Source organism: Lagenorhynchus albirostris, chromosome 6, assembly GCF_949774975.1.
Source record: "Lagenorhynchus albirostris chromosome 6, mLagAlb1.1, whole genome shotgun sequence".
NCBI lineage: Eukaryota > Metazoa > Chordata > Mammalia > Artiodactyla > Delphinidae > Lagenorhynchus > Lagenorhynchus albirostris.
In genome coordinates this window covers 93750840-93766284 of record NC_083100.1, presented here as the reverse complement: position 1 = coordinate 93766284, position 15445 = coordinate 93750840, and the positions used below count along the sequence as shown (strand labels likewise).

The 15445-nt window shown below is 35.2% G+C and overlaps 1 protein-coding gene across 1 annotated transcript in view; it reads right to left on the bottom strand.

Moving 5' to 3' along the window:
• The window catches only part of ZRANB3 (zinc finger RANBP2-type containing 3), a 269676-nt gene that overhangs the window by 121927 nt on the left and 132304 nt on the right, over nt 1-15445 (bottom strand). Inside the window, exons 4-5 of the mRNA XM_060152984.1 lie at nt 4421-4599; nt 1598-1829 (exon numbers count right to left, since the gene is read on the bottom strand). Of these exons, the coding sequence (XP_060008967.1) occupies nt 1598-1829; nt 4421-4599 (411 nt within the window). The remainder of the gene's footprint in view (nt 1-1597; nt 1830-4420; nt 4600-15445) is intronic.

Here is a 15445-nt window from a genome sequence, read left to right as displayed (position 1 = left end):
TAAAACTACAAAGCACTGTTGGAAAACAATTAAATCCTAAATAAACTGAAAGATATCTCATGTTCATGATTTGAAGACTTAATACTGTTAACATGGCAATACACTCCAAAGTGATCTGCAGGTTCAACACAACACCTATGAAAATCTAAGCTGGATTCTCTGTAAAAAATGCCAAGTTCTACAAAAAAAATCATATGGAAATTCAAGGGACCCAGAATATCCAAACACATCTTGAAAAAGAAAAACAAAGTTGGAGGACTCATACCAATTTCAGAACTCCTAATTTAGAACTTGTAATTTTATAGTTTTTTCTTAAAGAGTCCCAAACATCCCCAATTTGTATAACCATCGTGATCCACAAAACCAGGAATTACCCTTGCTTTGAATAGTGGCTATCCTGGGTGAGGAGTGAAGGGACTGGCATGTAATCACATGGGACACAAGGGCCACTACCGTATTGTCAGTGCTCTCTTTCTTACGGTAGGTAATCAGTAAGTGAGTATTCATTTTACTACTATCATTTAAAATACATATATCTTTTATACATCCTCCTTCTTAAATGATACATTTTATATTAAGACATAATAAACCCCATTATTCAGCGACATAATTTTGGAACATAAGTAAATTACTTGGGGTCCACTCTCCCACTTCCAGTGAGTATCCAGAGCAAAAATATAAAAGGTAAAATTGAGAATTTTACCATCACAGTCTATGTACTGTTATGTGTATATCAGAAGACTCCCAGGGTGGAGAACAAAAGCAGAGCCTTGGTAATACTAGTAGAGACGCGATGCAATAGCTGTTTCTCAGGCTTGGCTTAAGAATCAAAAATAACAATGGACACCCTTAGTTGAGTGCTTACTATGGCACATGACAAGGTACTTTCGAAGCAATATTTCCTTTATGTCTTACAACAACCCTACCAGACAATAGGCTCATATTTTTTTCTATGACTAAGTGTACCTTAATAGACAGTGCTTCCCTAGGTTACACTGACCCTTAGAGTGTTTCACCCTTCATTTCTTCCTCTCAGCCCTCCATACCCCATCTGCCTCTTAGAGTTGTAAAAGCTAAATAGGGAATCCAACAAATGCCTTATCCCTCCATTCAAAGTGGATACCCTATCTGGTCTTCATATAAGTTCTATTTTCTGTCTACCTTCCGAAATGTGGATTTTGAAGCGAAAGAGGAACAGAGAGAAATTATGTAACACAGTATAAAAGATACAAAGTAGATTCAACACCAGTCATAAGGAGCTTATAATGTAAAATAAACTAGATAAATGAAAACTGAGACCATAGAAGAACCATAAGAACACAAGTGTGAAGAATATTACAAATGTGTACTAAATATGAAAATCTTATAATGACGGTAAAAACTATTTTTTATATATACCTGCAAGCATGGCTATGGTTCACATGTAAACAGATAAAAACAGTCATGGTAAAAGATATATTTAACTATAAATAGATACCTAGAATTTCCCAATGTGCTCTTATGGCCTTTGAGGCATCTGATTTAAAATTAAAAACTGCAAAAAACAGTGATTGATTCAATTCTTTTTTTAAAGCCCAGAGTATAAGGATTTTAATACCTCTTCAGGTCTTCCAAGTGCTGGAGTTCCTGTAAGAAGAATGGCTCGTTTGGCTTTCTGTACTACTGGCAATAAAATCCTGCTGCGAGTTGCATTTCTGGACTTCATGTAGTGTGATTCATCTACAATAACTACTTTGAAGTTCTGATTATTCAGTGCATCTATCAAAGTCTCTGCATCTGTGGTTAAAAGACCATAACCCAGAACTGTCACTTTGCTGGTCGATATTCTCCTAGGAAAGAAAATCCATGTACTTTAAAAATATTTTAGTAACCAATTTATCATTAAAAAAATACATTTCTTTGGGAAGAAATACAGAGGAGAAAGAAGAGGAAAAATAAGAAGAGATGGTACTACCGCTGAAACCCAGTATCTCTTAAGATTTTACCATCTTCAAATATGACAAATCAGAATCCAAGTTTTAAATTTGGTTAACAAAACCAAATTTTTGGTTAACTGGTCTTTGGAATATTTTGACATCCAGGTAGCCACATTTACTAGGATAAGTACATTACTTTCTGAGAATATTTGCTTCCATGCACCTAGAATCATGCATAAAAAAAGTAGATACTCAAAGATTAGTTAACTATTCAATGAAGCCTTCCCACAAACAGGATAGCAGTGTTTTTCAGCTGAGGTGCTGTTGTGATTTCGAGCAAGATGATACTTAGTATTACAGGTCTGTCCAGAACACTTCAGGGCATTTCACATTCTTGAACCCTCCCATTAAAGGCCAATAGAGTCCTTGTCATTTTGACAACAAGTGAGGTCCTGGCCTGGGGTGACAGAGTGTGGGGAAAAGAGGAGGAGGGTACCACCTCACACAGAGACACATTGGGCTAAAGTTATCTCTGATCTTTTGGACTATCTCTATAATTCACGTATCTATAATATTCTTTATCAAACTGTAATGAAATTATTCATTTATATATTTATTTCCCTTATTATATCATAAGATGGGCTGAGGACAGGAAATGTGTCTTTTTCAGCTTTGTATGTACAATGCTACGCTCCCAATGAGTTTGTAGAATGAAATAATTATACAAATAAATGCATTAACAATAAAACATATCACTCTTGTGTTTTCTATATCACCAGTGAAAAACGCATGACAGTGTCAGTCTTCTGCAGTTCTCTACTCTCTAACAGAAAAGTCAGATCTCCTAAAGAGCCAGTACTAACATGAATTTTTTTTTCTTAAGGACAACTACATTTAATTCCTGGATAAATCTACTTAATATAGAGTCTTAAGAATTTCCTACTGTACTCAAATACCAGAAAAAGCTGCAGAAGAAAATTTTAGGGTTAATATCACTTAGATATACTAAGAGCAATATACAGAAGACAAGGGCTTCAAAGGTCACTGTAGCTGCTATCCTGCCACATCTTGACTAGTGGACAGTCCAGGAATAACTGGCATGACAAAAGGAGGTATATGTATTTGCAGAAAATACATGTTGCCACATGTTGCTATATACCTAAAGCTGTTTTCTTTAAGTACCTGGAAGACATTGGGTAAGTTTTTCTGCCCTTAGCTAACGTCCTGCAGAAAAGTTACACTGTAGGGTTGTAGTACTATCAAACATATCCCAACTATTATTTAAATAAAAATACTAGCCACTATTTAATCGCAATATATTTCCAAAATAACAATAAAAATTAGAAGACCTAAATGCTATTAAAAATGATAGAGGAGAAATATTTTAAAAATACTTAAATTTAACTTTTAAATAAGGTATAGCCTACAGAAAATGACTATAAAGGCCTTAATAAATTCTACATTCTCTAAATTCTTGTCTTAAATTTTATGCAGTTTTATTGTAAGAGAGAAAATTTATAATTATTGCATACATTTTATTTTGACCATGCAAATAGGGTCTAAATTTTCTTCGGCCCAGGAAGACATATTTCATTGAATTAGAGTTCCAAGGTTGAAAGAGAAAAAGGCTGCCATCTATTTTATCTGGGTCCTCCTTCCACATTTACAAAGGCCACCTTTATTTCTACAAACACTCTTTATGTTTACAACCTTAGAGAATACAATATAGTAGAATACTACCACACACGCACAAAAAAATCTAAGTATTAACATTTATTTCTAGTAGGTACATCGTTTTTTATTTGTGGATGAGAAATTGGTAATTTTCAACTTCTGAGAACATGATAATTTGCATGATTCACCCAGAAACTCAGTGTAATAAATTATTAATATTCAAATTGATTGGTTTATTCAAATTGATTGGTTTTTCCAATGGCTAGAAAACAAAAGGAGAAAAATACAGTAGCTATACTATGACTGATTTTTAGAGTAAGGACTTCAAATAACCACAAAATAAACATTTTCAATATAGAAAATATTAAAATTATAAATTAAAATAAAAAAGTAAAATTGCCTAACATTAATTTTCAGTTATACATAAAACTTGCATACTAACAACTTAGAAAGCAAACCCAGCCATAGTTGCTGATAATAAAAGCTCAAAATCTTCAAGTTGATCCTTGAAAAGTTGTAAAATTTGTTTTTCAACCCTAAAATAGTCTGCTTAAAGTAAATTTAAGGTATATACAGCATAGGTATATTCATATATTTTTAAAGCATGTATACTTTACATTTACTTTAAAAATATACCATAAAGGAGCTTATGACATCAAATACACAGTTGGGTTTTAGATAAATAATTCATATTTTAAAGTGTAAAATAAAATTCGCCATATTACTCTCTTCATTCCAAATTCTGTGATAATCTCATTCTAAACATGGCTATATGCTAAATACACACAGGAGGGCTTTTCTTTTCTTAAAGATTAAAAAGTTGTTCTTACCCAACATCAGTTTTATTCTGGATAACATTGATTTCTTCTGGACCCAGCTCTGGGATCCATTTCTCTATTTCTTCTGTCCAAGGGTACCTCAGAGATGAAGGGACCACGATTAAAAGTGGCCATTCCTCCTTATAGAAGTAAGCGATGCCAATTGCCTGAATTGTCTTTCCTAGACCCATCTAAATTAAAAATAAATAAATGCTAAAATATTTTGAAAGAAAATGTTTATCAAATATTTTATTTAAAAGTATTATCAAAATAATTTTCCAATGTAAAATCATCTGGATTACACAGTTAATAAAGAGCTCAAGATTATCATGACATTTAAAATTTATTAAGAAAATTATATTATTTTCAAGTCATTTGTGATTGAACTTAGAGACAAAAGGACCACTAATTTAAATAGTAGTTACACTGGTTTCAAACAAGGTTCTACTGTATAGCACAGGGAACTATATTCAATATCCTATGATAAACTGTAATGGAAGAAAATATAAAAAGAATATGTACATATGTAACTGAATCACTTTGGTATATAGCAGATAACACAACATTGTAAGTCAACTATACTTCAATTTCAAATATCAAAAAAATTAGTTATACTGATTTCATACAACTTAATTTTACAAAGATGTATGTGACCCTGTATAATTCTCCTCTTGGAGAACACAAGAGTAAATACCTATACAGTACAATATCATGTAATTTTAAAGCTAGAATAAGTCCTAAATCATGCACATTTTACAATAGAAGTAAGTACAGAGAGGTTAAACTATTTGTTGAAGTTCACAGTTAACTGGATGAAAAAGTAGTATGAAAGCCCACATCACTGCTGTCTCGATTGTTTTCATAGTTATATCACACTGCCCGATCTCTAAGCTGTTCCCATTTAAAAACTGGTTACTAAATGAATGTCTATAGTGGTTTTGTTCATAATAGCCAGAAACTGGAGACAACCCAGATGTGCTTCAACTGGTGCATGAATAAAAACTGTGGTAAATCTATACAATGCAATACCATCTAGCAATAAAAAAGGAACAAAACTGGTATAGACAATCTTATTTACAAAGCAGAAACAGACACAGACATAGAGAACAAACGTATGGATACCAAGGGGGAAGGGGGGTGGGTGGGATGAATTGGGAGATTGGCATTGACATATATGCACTACTGATACTATGTATAAAATAGAGAACTTCCCTGATGGCACAGTGGTTAAGAATCTGCCTGCCAATGCAGGGGACATAGGTTCGATCCTTGGTCTGGAAAGATCCCACATGCCACAGAGCAACTAAGCCCGTGTGCCACAACTACTGAGCCTGCACTCTATAGCTCACGAGCCACAATTACTGAGCCCACATGCCACAACTACTGAAGCCAGCGCGCCTAGAACCCGTGCTCTGCAACAAAGAGAAGCCACTGCAATAAGAAGCCCATGCACCACAACAAAGAGTAACCCCCGCTTGCTGCAACTAGAGAAAGCCTGCGTGCAGCAATGAAGACCCAACACAGCCAAAAATAAATAAAATAAAATAAATTTATTAAATAAATAAATAGTGTTTGTTCCTTTAAAAAAATAAAATACAATAGATAACTAATGAGAACCTACTGTATAACACAGGGAACTCTACTCAGTGCTCTGTGGTGACCTAAATGAGAAGGAAATCCAAAAAAGAGAGGATATATGTATACGTATAGCTGATTCACTTGGCTGTACAGTATAAACTAACACAATATTGTAAAGCAACTATACTCTAATAAAAAAAAAAATCTCAAATGCATTTTGCTAAGTGAAAGTAGTCAGACCCCCAAACTAGGTACTACATGATTCCATTTTTATGTCATTCTGGAAAAGACGAAACAACAGGTACAGAAAGCACACCCAGGGGCTGTGGGGTGGGAGGAGGACAGCAGCATGTGAGAAGATCTGGGGACTAACTGAACTGTTCTGTATCTTGTGGTGGCAGTTACATGCCTGCATGGAAGAACTCATGGAACTGTACACTAAGAAAGGTGAATTTAGAAGGGAGGGATAAATTAGGAGTTTGGGATTAGCAGATACACACTACTATATATAAAACAGATAAACAACAAGGACCTATTGTATAGCACAGGGAACTATATTCAATATCTTAAAATAACCTATAATGGAAAAGAATCTGAAAAAGAATGGATATATACATATACATATGTATAAGTACAACTGAATCACTTTGCTGTGTGCATGAAACTAACACAACATTGTAAGTCAACTATACTTCAATTAAAAAAAAAAGTGAATTTACCTAAAAGGGTGAATTATACCTCAATAATCCTGTCTTTCCAAAAAAGTAGTTACTATTATGAACCATGAGAAAGACTAAAAGACATAGACCCTGCTTACAAGACTCTTCAAGGAGAAAAAAGACAGAAACATAAAACAATTTAAAATAAGTTTTAAATGCTGAGTGAAATGAAAGAAAAAAGAGAAAAATAAAGTTGTGGACTTTTAGCAAGCTTCCATTATGGAAACATGGTAAATGGAATGCAGGAAGTGATTTTGTTTCTGACCTGGCATATAGTAAGTGCTCAGACATTATTTGAAGGTATGAGTGAATGGATGACTAAATAAAAATCAAGGACTTTAAATTCTCTGGGACAGGCAAGACCAAGGCACAGGAAAGGTGTTTACGATTTTTAACAAAAGGGAGGAAGGTAACTGAAAAGTATTTAGTCCAAGAGCAATTATATTTTTAGTTACCATTTCAAAGTTTTGAGGCATAACATTCAAGTACAGAGTCAAAACAAAGTCTAAAAGCTTTCAGTGTTGAAACAAGATGCAGGTGAAGATAAAACATTTTTTCTACCTAGTATTTTAAGAGTAAAATTGAGGATAAGTTCGGCAGGGCTTGTTAACAGGTTAAGGTAACTTAGGAACTGACACACACACATACACAAAGCACCCTACATATTTTATTATAAAATTAAATAATTTAACACCTTAATATTCTATATCTCTTTCCAAGAAGTAGCACACAACCCAACCTTTAGGCCTGCAGAGTCAAATTTAAGATTCACCTAGTGGTAAATCTTAGCCCTAAGAGAAAAGAACAAGCTTTCACATAACTTAGTTTTGTAAATCCGAACCAAAGAGTAATTATGCACCAATATAGAGTATAATGACTGATATGTTTCCTTGTCCTCAAAACCTGCCAATCCTCAGAGCTGAAACCACTTAAACAAAATTCTGGGACCAAGTTAGTTCCAAGGCAGTAGAAATTTAAGAATTATAGATCATCACCTGGCTTGAGATCATTAGTGTTGCTTCTTTCCTGCAACAACTCTGACCATGAGCACAGTTCCAGGAACTGAGCCATGGCCTTATTTTGTGTGTGTAGACCATACCACGAACCTGTGCCCTAGTTATGAGTCCCTGGTTTTGCTTCCTTCCATGATTTCATCACTCATTTTCTTAATTTCAATTTCTCTAGAAATAGGGGTCTGTTTTGCTTCCCTGATATCCTGGGAAATAGGATTCTTTCTCTGGGACTCAGATTCTATCACCAGGTCCTTACCTTTTGCTTGTTGCTAAATTTACTTAGTGCCAATCACCTGCCTACCTGGACTTTGGTGCTCTTCACTTAGTGTGACTAACAGTGTTCTGTGTTGGCCTGCCAGGCACCCACTGATAAACTAGTTTCCAAAATTTCCTAATATTGTCTGCTACTGAGATCAAGGATGTAGGTCTTTCCAGATACTATAAAACTCTTATCAGAGGAAAACACAGGCAGGACACTCTTTGACATAAACTGCAGCAGTATTTTTTTGGATCTGTCTCCTAGAGTAATGGAAACAAAAGCAAAAATAAATAAATGCGACCTGATTAAACTTGAAAGTTTTTGCACAGCAAAGGAAACCATAAAAGAAACGAAAAGACAACCCACAGAATGGAAGAAAATATTTGCAAATGATGTGACCGACAAGGGATTAATATACAAACAGCTCATACAGCTCAATATCCAAAAAATATACAATATCCAAAATATACAAACAGCTCATACAGCTCAATATCAAAAAAACAAACAACCAAAGCAAAAAATGGGTGGAAGATCTAATTAGACATTTCTCCAAAGAAGACAAACAGATGGCCAACAGACACATGAAAAGATGCTCAACATCACTAATTATTGGAAAAATGCAAATCAAAATTACAATGAGGTATCACCTCACACTAGTCAGAAAGGCCATCATCAGAAAGTCTACAAATAGTAAATGCTGGAGAGGGTGTGGAGAAAAAGGAACCCTCCTACACTGCTGGTGGGAATATAAATTAGTGCAGCCACTATGGAAAACAGTATGGAGGTTCCTTTAAAAACTAAATATAGAGTTACCATGTGACCCAGCAATCTCACTCCACAGCATGTAACTGGAGAAAACTCTAATTCAAAAATATACATGCACGGGGATGTTCATAGCAACACTAAACCCAGTAAAAAAAACCAAGCCAGTCTCCTTTCCTTGTTTTCTCCAGCTATTTTCATACCTGCTTAGGAGCCTACCCTGCTCTCCCTGGAAAGCAGTATGTGAGTAAATAAACTTTTTCACATCCTATTGACAACTGTGCGGCATCATCATTCTGGACATCTGAACCAAATTTTGGGTGAAAGAGTCCGTTCTGCCTCTTTAGGGTGACAACAGCCAAGGAAAGCCATTACTCAATATACATCAATAAGCAGGCATTGTGAACTAAATGAAAAGTTTTCCTTGAGTTTAGTTAGCTTGAATGAAAAATCTCAGAATCTGATTAACTTGGAATCACTGAAAAGAATGAATTTCTGAATCTGCATACCTGATTGAGGTATCTGATTTATCTGAAGATAATACCCTATCCTGGCTGGAGAATTCACCTAAAAAATGAAATTCCCATTAGTTTTTATCTAGTTATTTTTCACGGTAACAACCCCAAATCTTCTATTCATCATCTCTTTGTTAAAAGATCATGTAGTTAAATGACTAATGGTGATTTCTACAAATTAGAAAGATAATCAGTTGCTAATGTTCTTAGGTATTTATTTTTTAAATATTTGCTGTTGATTGTTCCTTTTTTGGGCACTATCAGTAGAAGATAAAGTTTGATAGGACAAACTCTAACAAAACATGATTCCAAATTAAAAAATAAAAGTATATTAGTGTAATTTCATGTTCCCATTAAGGAAAGAAATTATACATAGCATAGAATAGCTGAGCTCTAGATAAAATTTATCAATAGGAAAATAATTGGCTGAAACTACTTTTCCCCTAGAAATAAACTTTTTAATTATGTACATATAGGTGGTTCAAAGCTCTGAGCTCTAACTACCACAGAATTTGTTAAAGTGGAACCGTCCAGTGTTTCATAATGATTAAGCCTAAATCACCTACTTGGAACAAAAGCCTTGACTCAGTAATAATACAACTGTTTAGGTTAACTACATAGGAAGAATTAAAAAGAATACATTAACTTCAAGAGAACATTTTTTCAATATTTTCAAAATAATGAATCACTATTATACTGAGGAGAACAATTTTAGGTTTTCTAAATGTCTTTTTCCATAAAATTAAGAGCAACTAAATAACAATGATCCTAACTGACAAACTGAATTTCAGTTTCAATTTTTTGTATTGTGATGGCTTTTATACAGCAATTGTATACAAAAGATGCCTGCTGATTGAAAATTTTTTGAAACTAGAAAATTTCGCCAATTTTACAGTTATAAGCAGCTTGTGGATTGTCTTTAGAATAGGTGGCCTATTTGTTCTAGAAGATACCCCTTTGGAGGACTTTTAAGGTATGTAGATTTTAAATCTTAATGAGGAACTAAATTAAGTAAAGAAACCCACATAGAAAAATGTTAGACTGAAATCCTATGTTCTATTATTTATCATTGTTAAGGAAGTGTTATGTTTTAGCAGAAGTATTTAAATGTTCTTAATTTTCTTTCCTATATAGAGGTTTAGATGGTATATCTGAAAATTATTGTTTATTCTTAAAGGGGAAAGAGAGAAAGAGAGAGAGGGAATGGTGTGTGTGTGTGTGTGTGTGTGTGTGTGTGTGTGTGTGTGTGTGTTCATTCATGTGCTCTTGTCTCACACGGGACTAGGAGCAGGAAATAGACCACAGGAATATGGACATACAGGCCTGATCTTCTCTTTACTCAAGAATGAAGAGGCTATGCTTTGGGAAATGTGCTGTCACACTTCCCTGATGGTCTGGCTCTTCCTCATGGATTGAAGCAAGCTTTCCCGTGAAGGAAATACACTAGGATCATGTGAGGCTGGAAAGGAAGTAGGCCTTAGAGGGCAGCAGGACAGGGCAGAAATCTTCTCTCTCTAAAGACAAAGACACTGAGTTGAGGCTGAAGCACTTGAGTGAACTCGAGTAAGCCTCTACTCCAAAGCACGGTTCATGATGCCCATGAGAGGGATAGCAAAAAGTGAAGCAGTGAGAAGCCTCTGCAATGGACAGAGAGGCTGGATCTGAGCAAATGTGCTTGAAGAATACTATTTCTAGTATTAGCAGTTAACTGCTACACCCTTAGTGTTGTAGTTTTATTCTAACCAAGTCTCTAGGAAATTTTATTAAAAGTCACAGCTTTACAAATGGGGTAAAGTATTATCAACAGACAAATCTGAGTAGAGTATAGGGATGTTCTTTGTACTATTCATATTCCCGCAACTCTTCTGTAAAGACGAAGTAACTTTCAAATAAAAAACTGGAAAAAAAAAAGTTACTGCTCTATGATCTATTGTCGGTTGTGCTGAGAGGAAGGACAAGAGGGCTGTCCTATATTTTAAAAGGAGTGGCCAAGAAGAAATACTTCTAGACTATTCCAGACAGTACTAAAAGGAGAAAAACTTCTAAATTCTCTTTAAACTATTTTAAAAAGTCAGCAAAACATGGGTACTAAAACATGAAAGGCAGCACAAAAGATAATCAAAGATCAATTTCACATGTGATTATTGAGAAAACACTTTAAGGAGACTAAGAATATAGAATTCAGTAGACCTTTAATAGAATAAATAACATGACCAAGAGGAGTTCAAGTACAGGAATAAAAAAACTTTTCAGTGTAAGAAAGTCTGTTACTATAATTCACAACGTTAATAAATCAAAGGGAAAATGTCATATGATAATCCTTAGATGCTGAAAAGGCAACTAAAAAATTTGACTTTAATTTTTGAGAAAACTCTTTATTATTAACTATTACTAAAAGGAAAATCTCTTCACATTAGAAAAAAGTACGTATCTCAACCAAAAAGGCTGTACCATGTTTAATGGAGAAAAAACGTTCCCACCAATATCAGAAACAGGAGAAAGAAATGACAAATATAAACATTAGAACAGATGGGCAAAAAGTGTATTAGTTGCAAATAATGTGACCACGTACATAGAAACCAAAAGAATTAATAGAAGAATGATTACTACTATTGGTAGTAATACCTAAGTATCACCTAAAGAATTTTGGTAAGGGGCTACTTCCAAATTATTATGAAAAAAGTCTGGTCCTTCGAAGGAATATTCAAAACAGAGCAATGAAACAGGGGAGAATGTAGAAGCAAGACATATATGGGAATTTAGCATGTGATAAAGGTGGCATTTTGGGGGAAAAAATGGTTTATTCAACTAATGATGTTAGGAAAATTAATTAATAAAGGAAACCAGAATATGTTGCCCCAAAATATGCCTCTCTGACATAAAAATTATTTTGAGCTGAAGGCAATTAAGAAGTACTAAATGCAGAAAAAACTCCCTCCTTCCCACCTAAAGGCAGGAAATAAATTTTCCTTTTCCTGGAGACAGACTCTTATCAGTCCAGGAAGGCACCAGAGGAATCTACAAACAAACTTAGTTAAACTTATCTTCCTAGTTACATTTTCACCATTTACTACTCCTAGCCCAAACTCCTTTGCCTGGTCAATTCTTCACAAATTTATTGTCTGATTGTCTGAAAGGTATAAAAACTTCCTGCTCTGGTCACTTCTTTGAGTCTTCATTCTTATCTTCCTAGTTACATTTTCACCATTTACTACTCCTAGCCCAAACTCCTTTGCCTGGTCAATTCTTCACAAATTTATTGTCTGATTGTCTGAAAGGTATAAAAACTTCCTGCTCTGGTCACTTGAGTCTTCATTCTCTTGTGATGGCTCTCATGTATATGAAAAAATTCAATATAATTTGTATGCTTTACTCCTGTTTATCCGTCTTTGTCAGTTTACTTTTCACAGCCAGCCAGGGACCCTAAGAGGGTCAGGGAAAACTTTTTACTCCTCTACACTAACCACTTGGAAAAATAATACAAGTAGGTCTTTGCCTCACCCCTCACTAGAAGTCAATTTCCAGAAAGATCAAATATTTATATACTGGGACTTCCCTGGTGGTCCAGTGGTTAAGACTACATCCTTCCAATGCAGGGAGCGTGGGTTTGATGCCTGGTAGAGGAACTAGGATCCCACATGCCGCATGGCATGCCCCACCCTCCCCCCCCAAAAAAAATATATACACACTAAGAAGTAACACATATAAAAGTGATAGAAAAAAGATGTGTAGAAATAAAAATAAAAACAGAGTAGACATTTAAATTCATTACATCAAATCCAAAAAGCATAAAGGAAAATACAAAAAGAACTACGTGGAAACCAAAAAAAACCCAGAATTGTAATACAAATGACTAAAGGCCAAGTTCCTCAATTTATGAAAAGTTTCTACCAGAAAGGAAAAAAAAAAAGGGACAAACAATCCAACAGAAAAATGGAGAAAAGAACTGAATAACCCACTCACATATGTAAAGTACATTCAACAACCATCAAAAGATGCCAAGGTCACTCATACTTAGGGATGAAGAAATCAAAACTTTGAGAACCCATTTTTTCACCTACAGAATAAGATGAATAAAAACTAAAGATTTGATAACAGTGTTGGAGCAAGTTTGGAGAAATTTACACTTGTACACTATTGTAGATATAAATAGTGATTTGACCATCCAGCAAGTCCAATACTTTGACTTTATTCAGGGATATACTTGCATAGTATGCTGAATCATTAAAGAAGAGACCAGTTAGAGAAATTATGGTACCTCCATACAATGAGATATTATCTAATCATTTAAAAAAATGAAATAGATCTATATACTGATATGGAAAGGCTGGTAAGTCATAGGCTGCAAAATAGTATGTGGAAAAGAAAAATAGTATGGTAAATATGATCCAGTTAGTATTGAGAGAGAGAAGGGAAGAGGGGAGAAAGAAAGAGAGAAGGGGGGGCAGGAAGAAAGGGAAGAAGGGAAGGAGGGAGGATGGAAGGAACTACTGATAGTGTTACCACTGGAGGGAGGGCCTGCAGGGGTAGGACCGGAAGGAAAATGCTGACTTTGAGCTCGTATTAAGTCTTCCGTGCAGCGTACATATCCCGTCTGAAAAAATATTACTTGGAGGGGGATGGTAAAAGACAGAGAGAAAAGTTCTTTTAAAAATATGCAAGAGGCTATTCAAGAAGTAGCAAATTTCTGAGTATTAAATTTAAGTGTTGGGCTTCCCTGGTGGTGTAGTGGTTGAGAGTCCACCTGCCGATGCAGGGGACACGGGTTCGTGCCCCGGTCCGGGAAGATCCCACATGCCACGGAGTGGCTAGGCCCGTGAGCCATGGCCACTGAGCCTGAGCGTCCGGAGCCTGTGCTCCGCAACGGGAGAGGCCACAACAGTGAGAGGCCCGCGTACCACAAAAAAAACCACTTAAGTGTTTATGCCAAAATCTGGTCATCAACTGTAACCTTATAACAAAGTCAGTCTATTAAAGTACTCTGACATTTAGGTGGGGTGGGGGGTGGTGGAGGAGGGAGAGGAATAAGGAGAGGGAGCAACATGAATTAAACGCACATATTTAAGTGCAGAATGAAAGAACTCTTCCAAAAGAAATAATGGTAAAACTCACATGTAAGGAAAAATGAAGAAGCAAAAAATGTAGAAGCCTAGGGTTGCATGTCTCATCCTATTTCTGCTGATGATAAGGTCGAGACTCAGAGTAAGTCACTTTTCCTAATATGTTTGGATTTTCAATCTGTAACAGTGTGGAGGCTATGTATTATATTACTCATTTCAAGGGAATAAGTGGGAAAATGTATAAGGAATAATTTATGTTTCCTGGGGAAAAACAATTTCACTCAATAAAAGAAAGAACAATCGCAATGTTTTGAACTACAGAACACAGAAAGGAAAACAATGAACACAGACTATAATATTTTAGAAGAATTTTGAGTTATACGTGTAATGCGGGCAGCAATCTGTCAAAATCTTCTGTGATGTTCATTGAAGGGTAGCAGAATATGCCACCCCAAAATATGCCTCTTTGGCATAAGGATTACTCTGTGCTATATTTTTGAGAAATAGCACACACAGGAAAAGCTATGAAGATGAAGTAGAAGTTACCCTTTTGAAAGGAAAACTTATAAAAGAAAACTCTATTTTAAGGGCATCTCCCTCTCCATACCTGGAATAGAGGGATGACTCTTAAATTACAAGAAACTCTTACCAATGAAGAAGGCACTGACAAATCCACACAACAAATCTTACACTTGTTAACCATGCTTTTCCTGGAAACTTCCTATAAAACCCCTCCTCCACCCCTGGCCCCTGCCTTATTTCCTTTGTGTTTAGCTGAACATGGTATTTAAGGTGGTGGCTTGGGCCATTTAAGGAATTTTACTCATGTTTCCTAGGTATCTCCCCTGTATACATGTTAATAAACTCCTGTTCATTTTTCTCTTGCTAATCTGTATTTTATTACAGGGATTCTCAACCAAGAATTGAGAAGCATAGAGGAAAAATTATTTTTCCTCCTCTACATTCATATTTAATCTTAAAATGGTCACAAGATAGTAAAAATGAGGTAACTATGATGTAACAAGTTCAGATGTATATGTATTACCATTCAACCATTACTACTCCTAAGGTACAATTTGAATTAATAAAAGATCATGGGGCTTTCCTGTTGACATAGTGGTTAAGAATCTG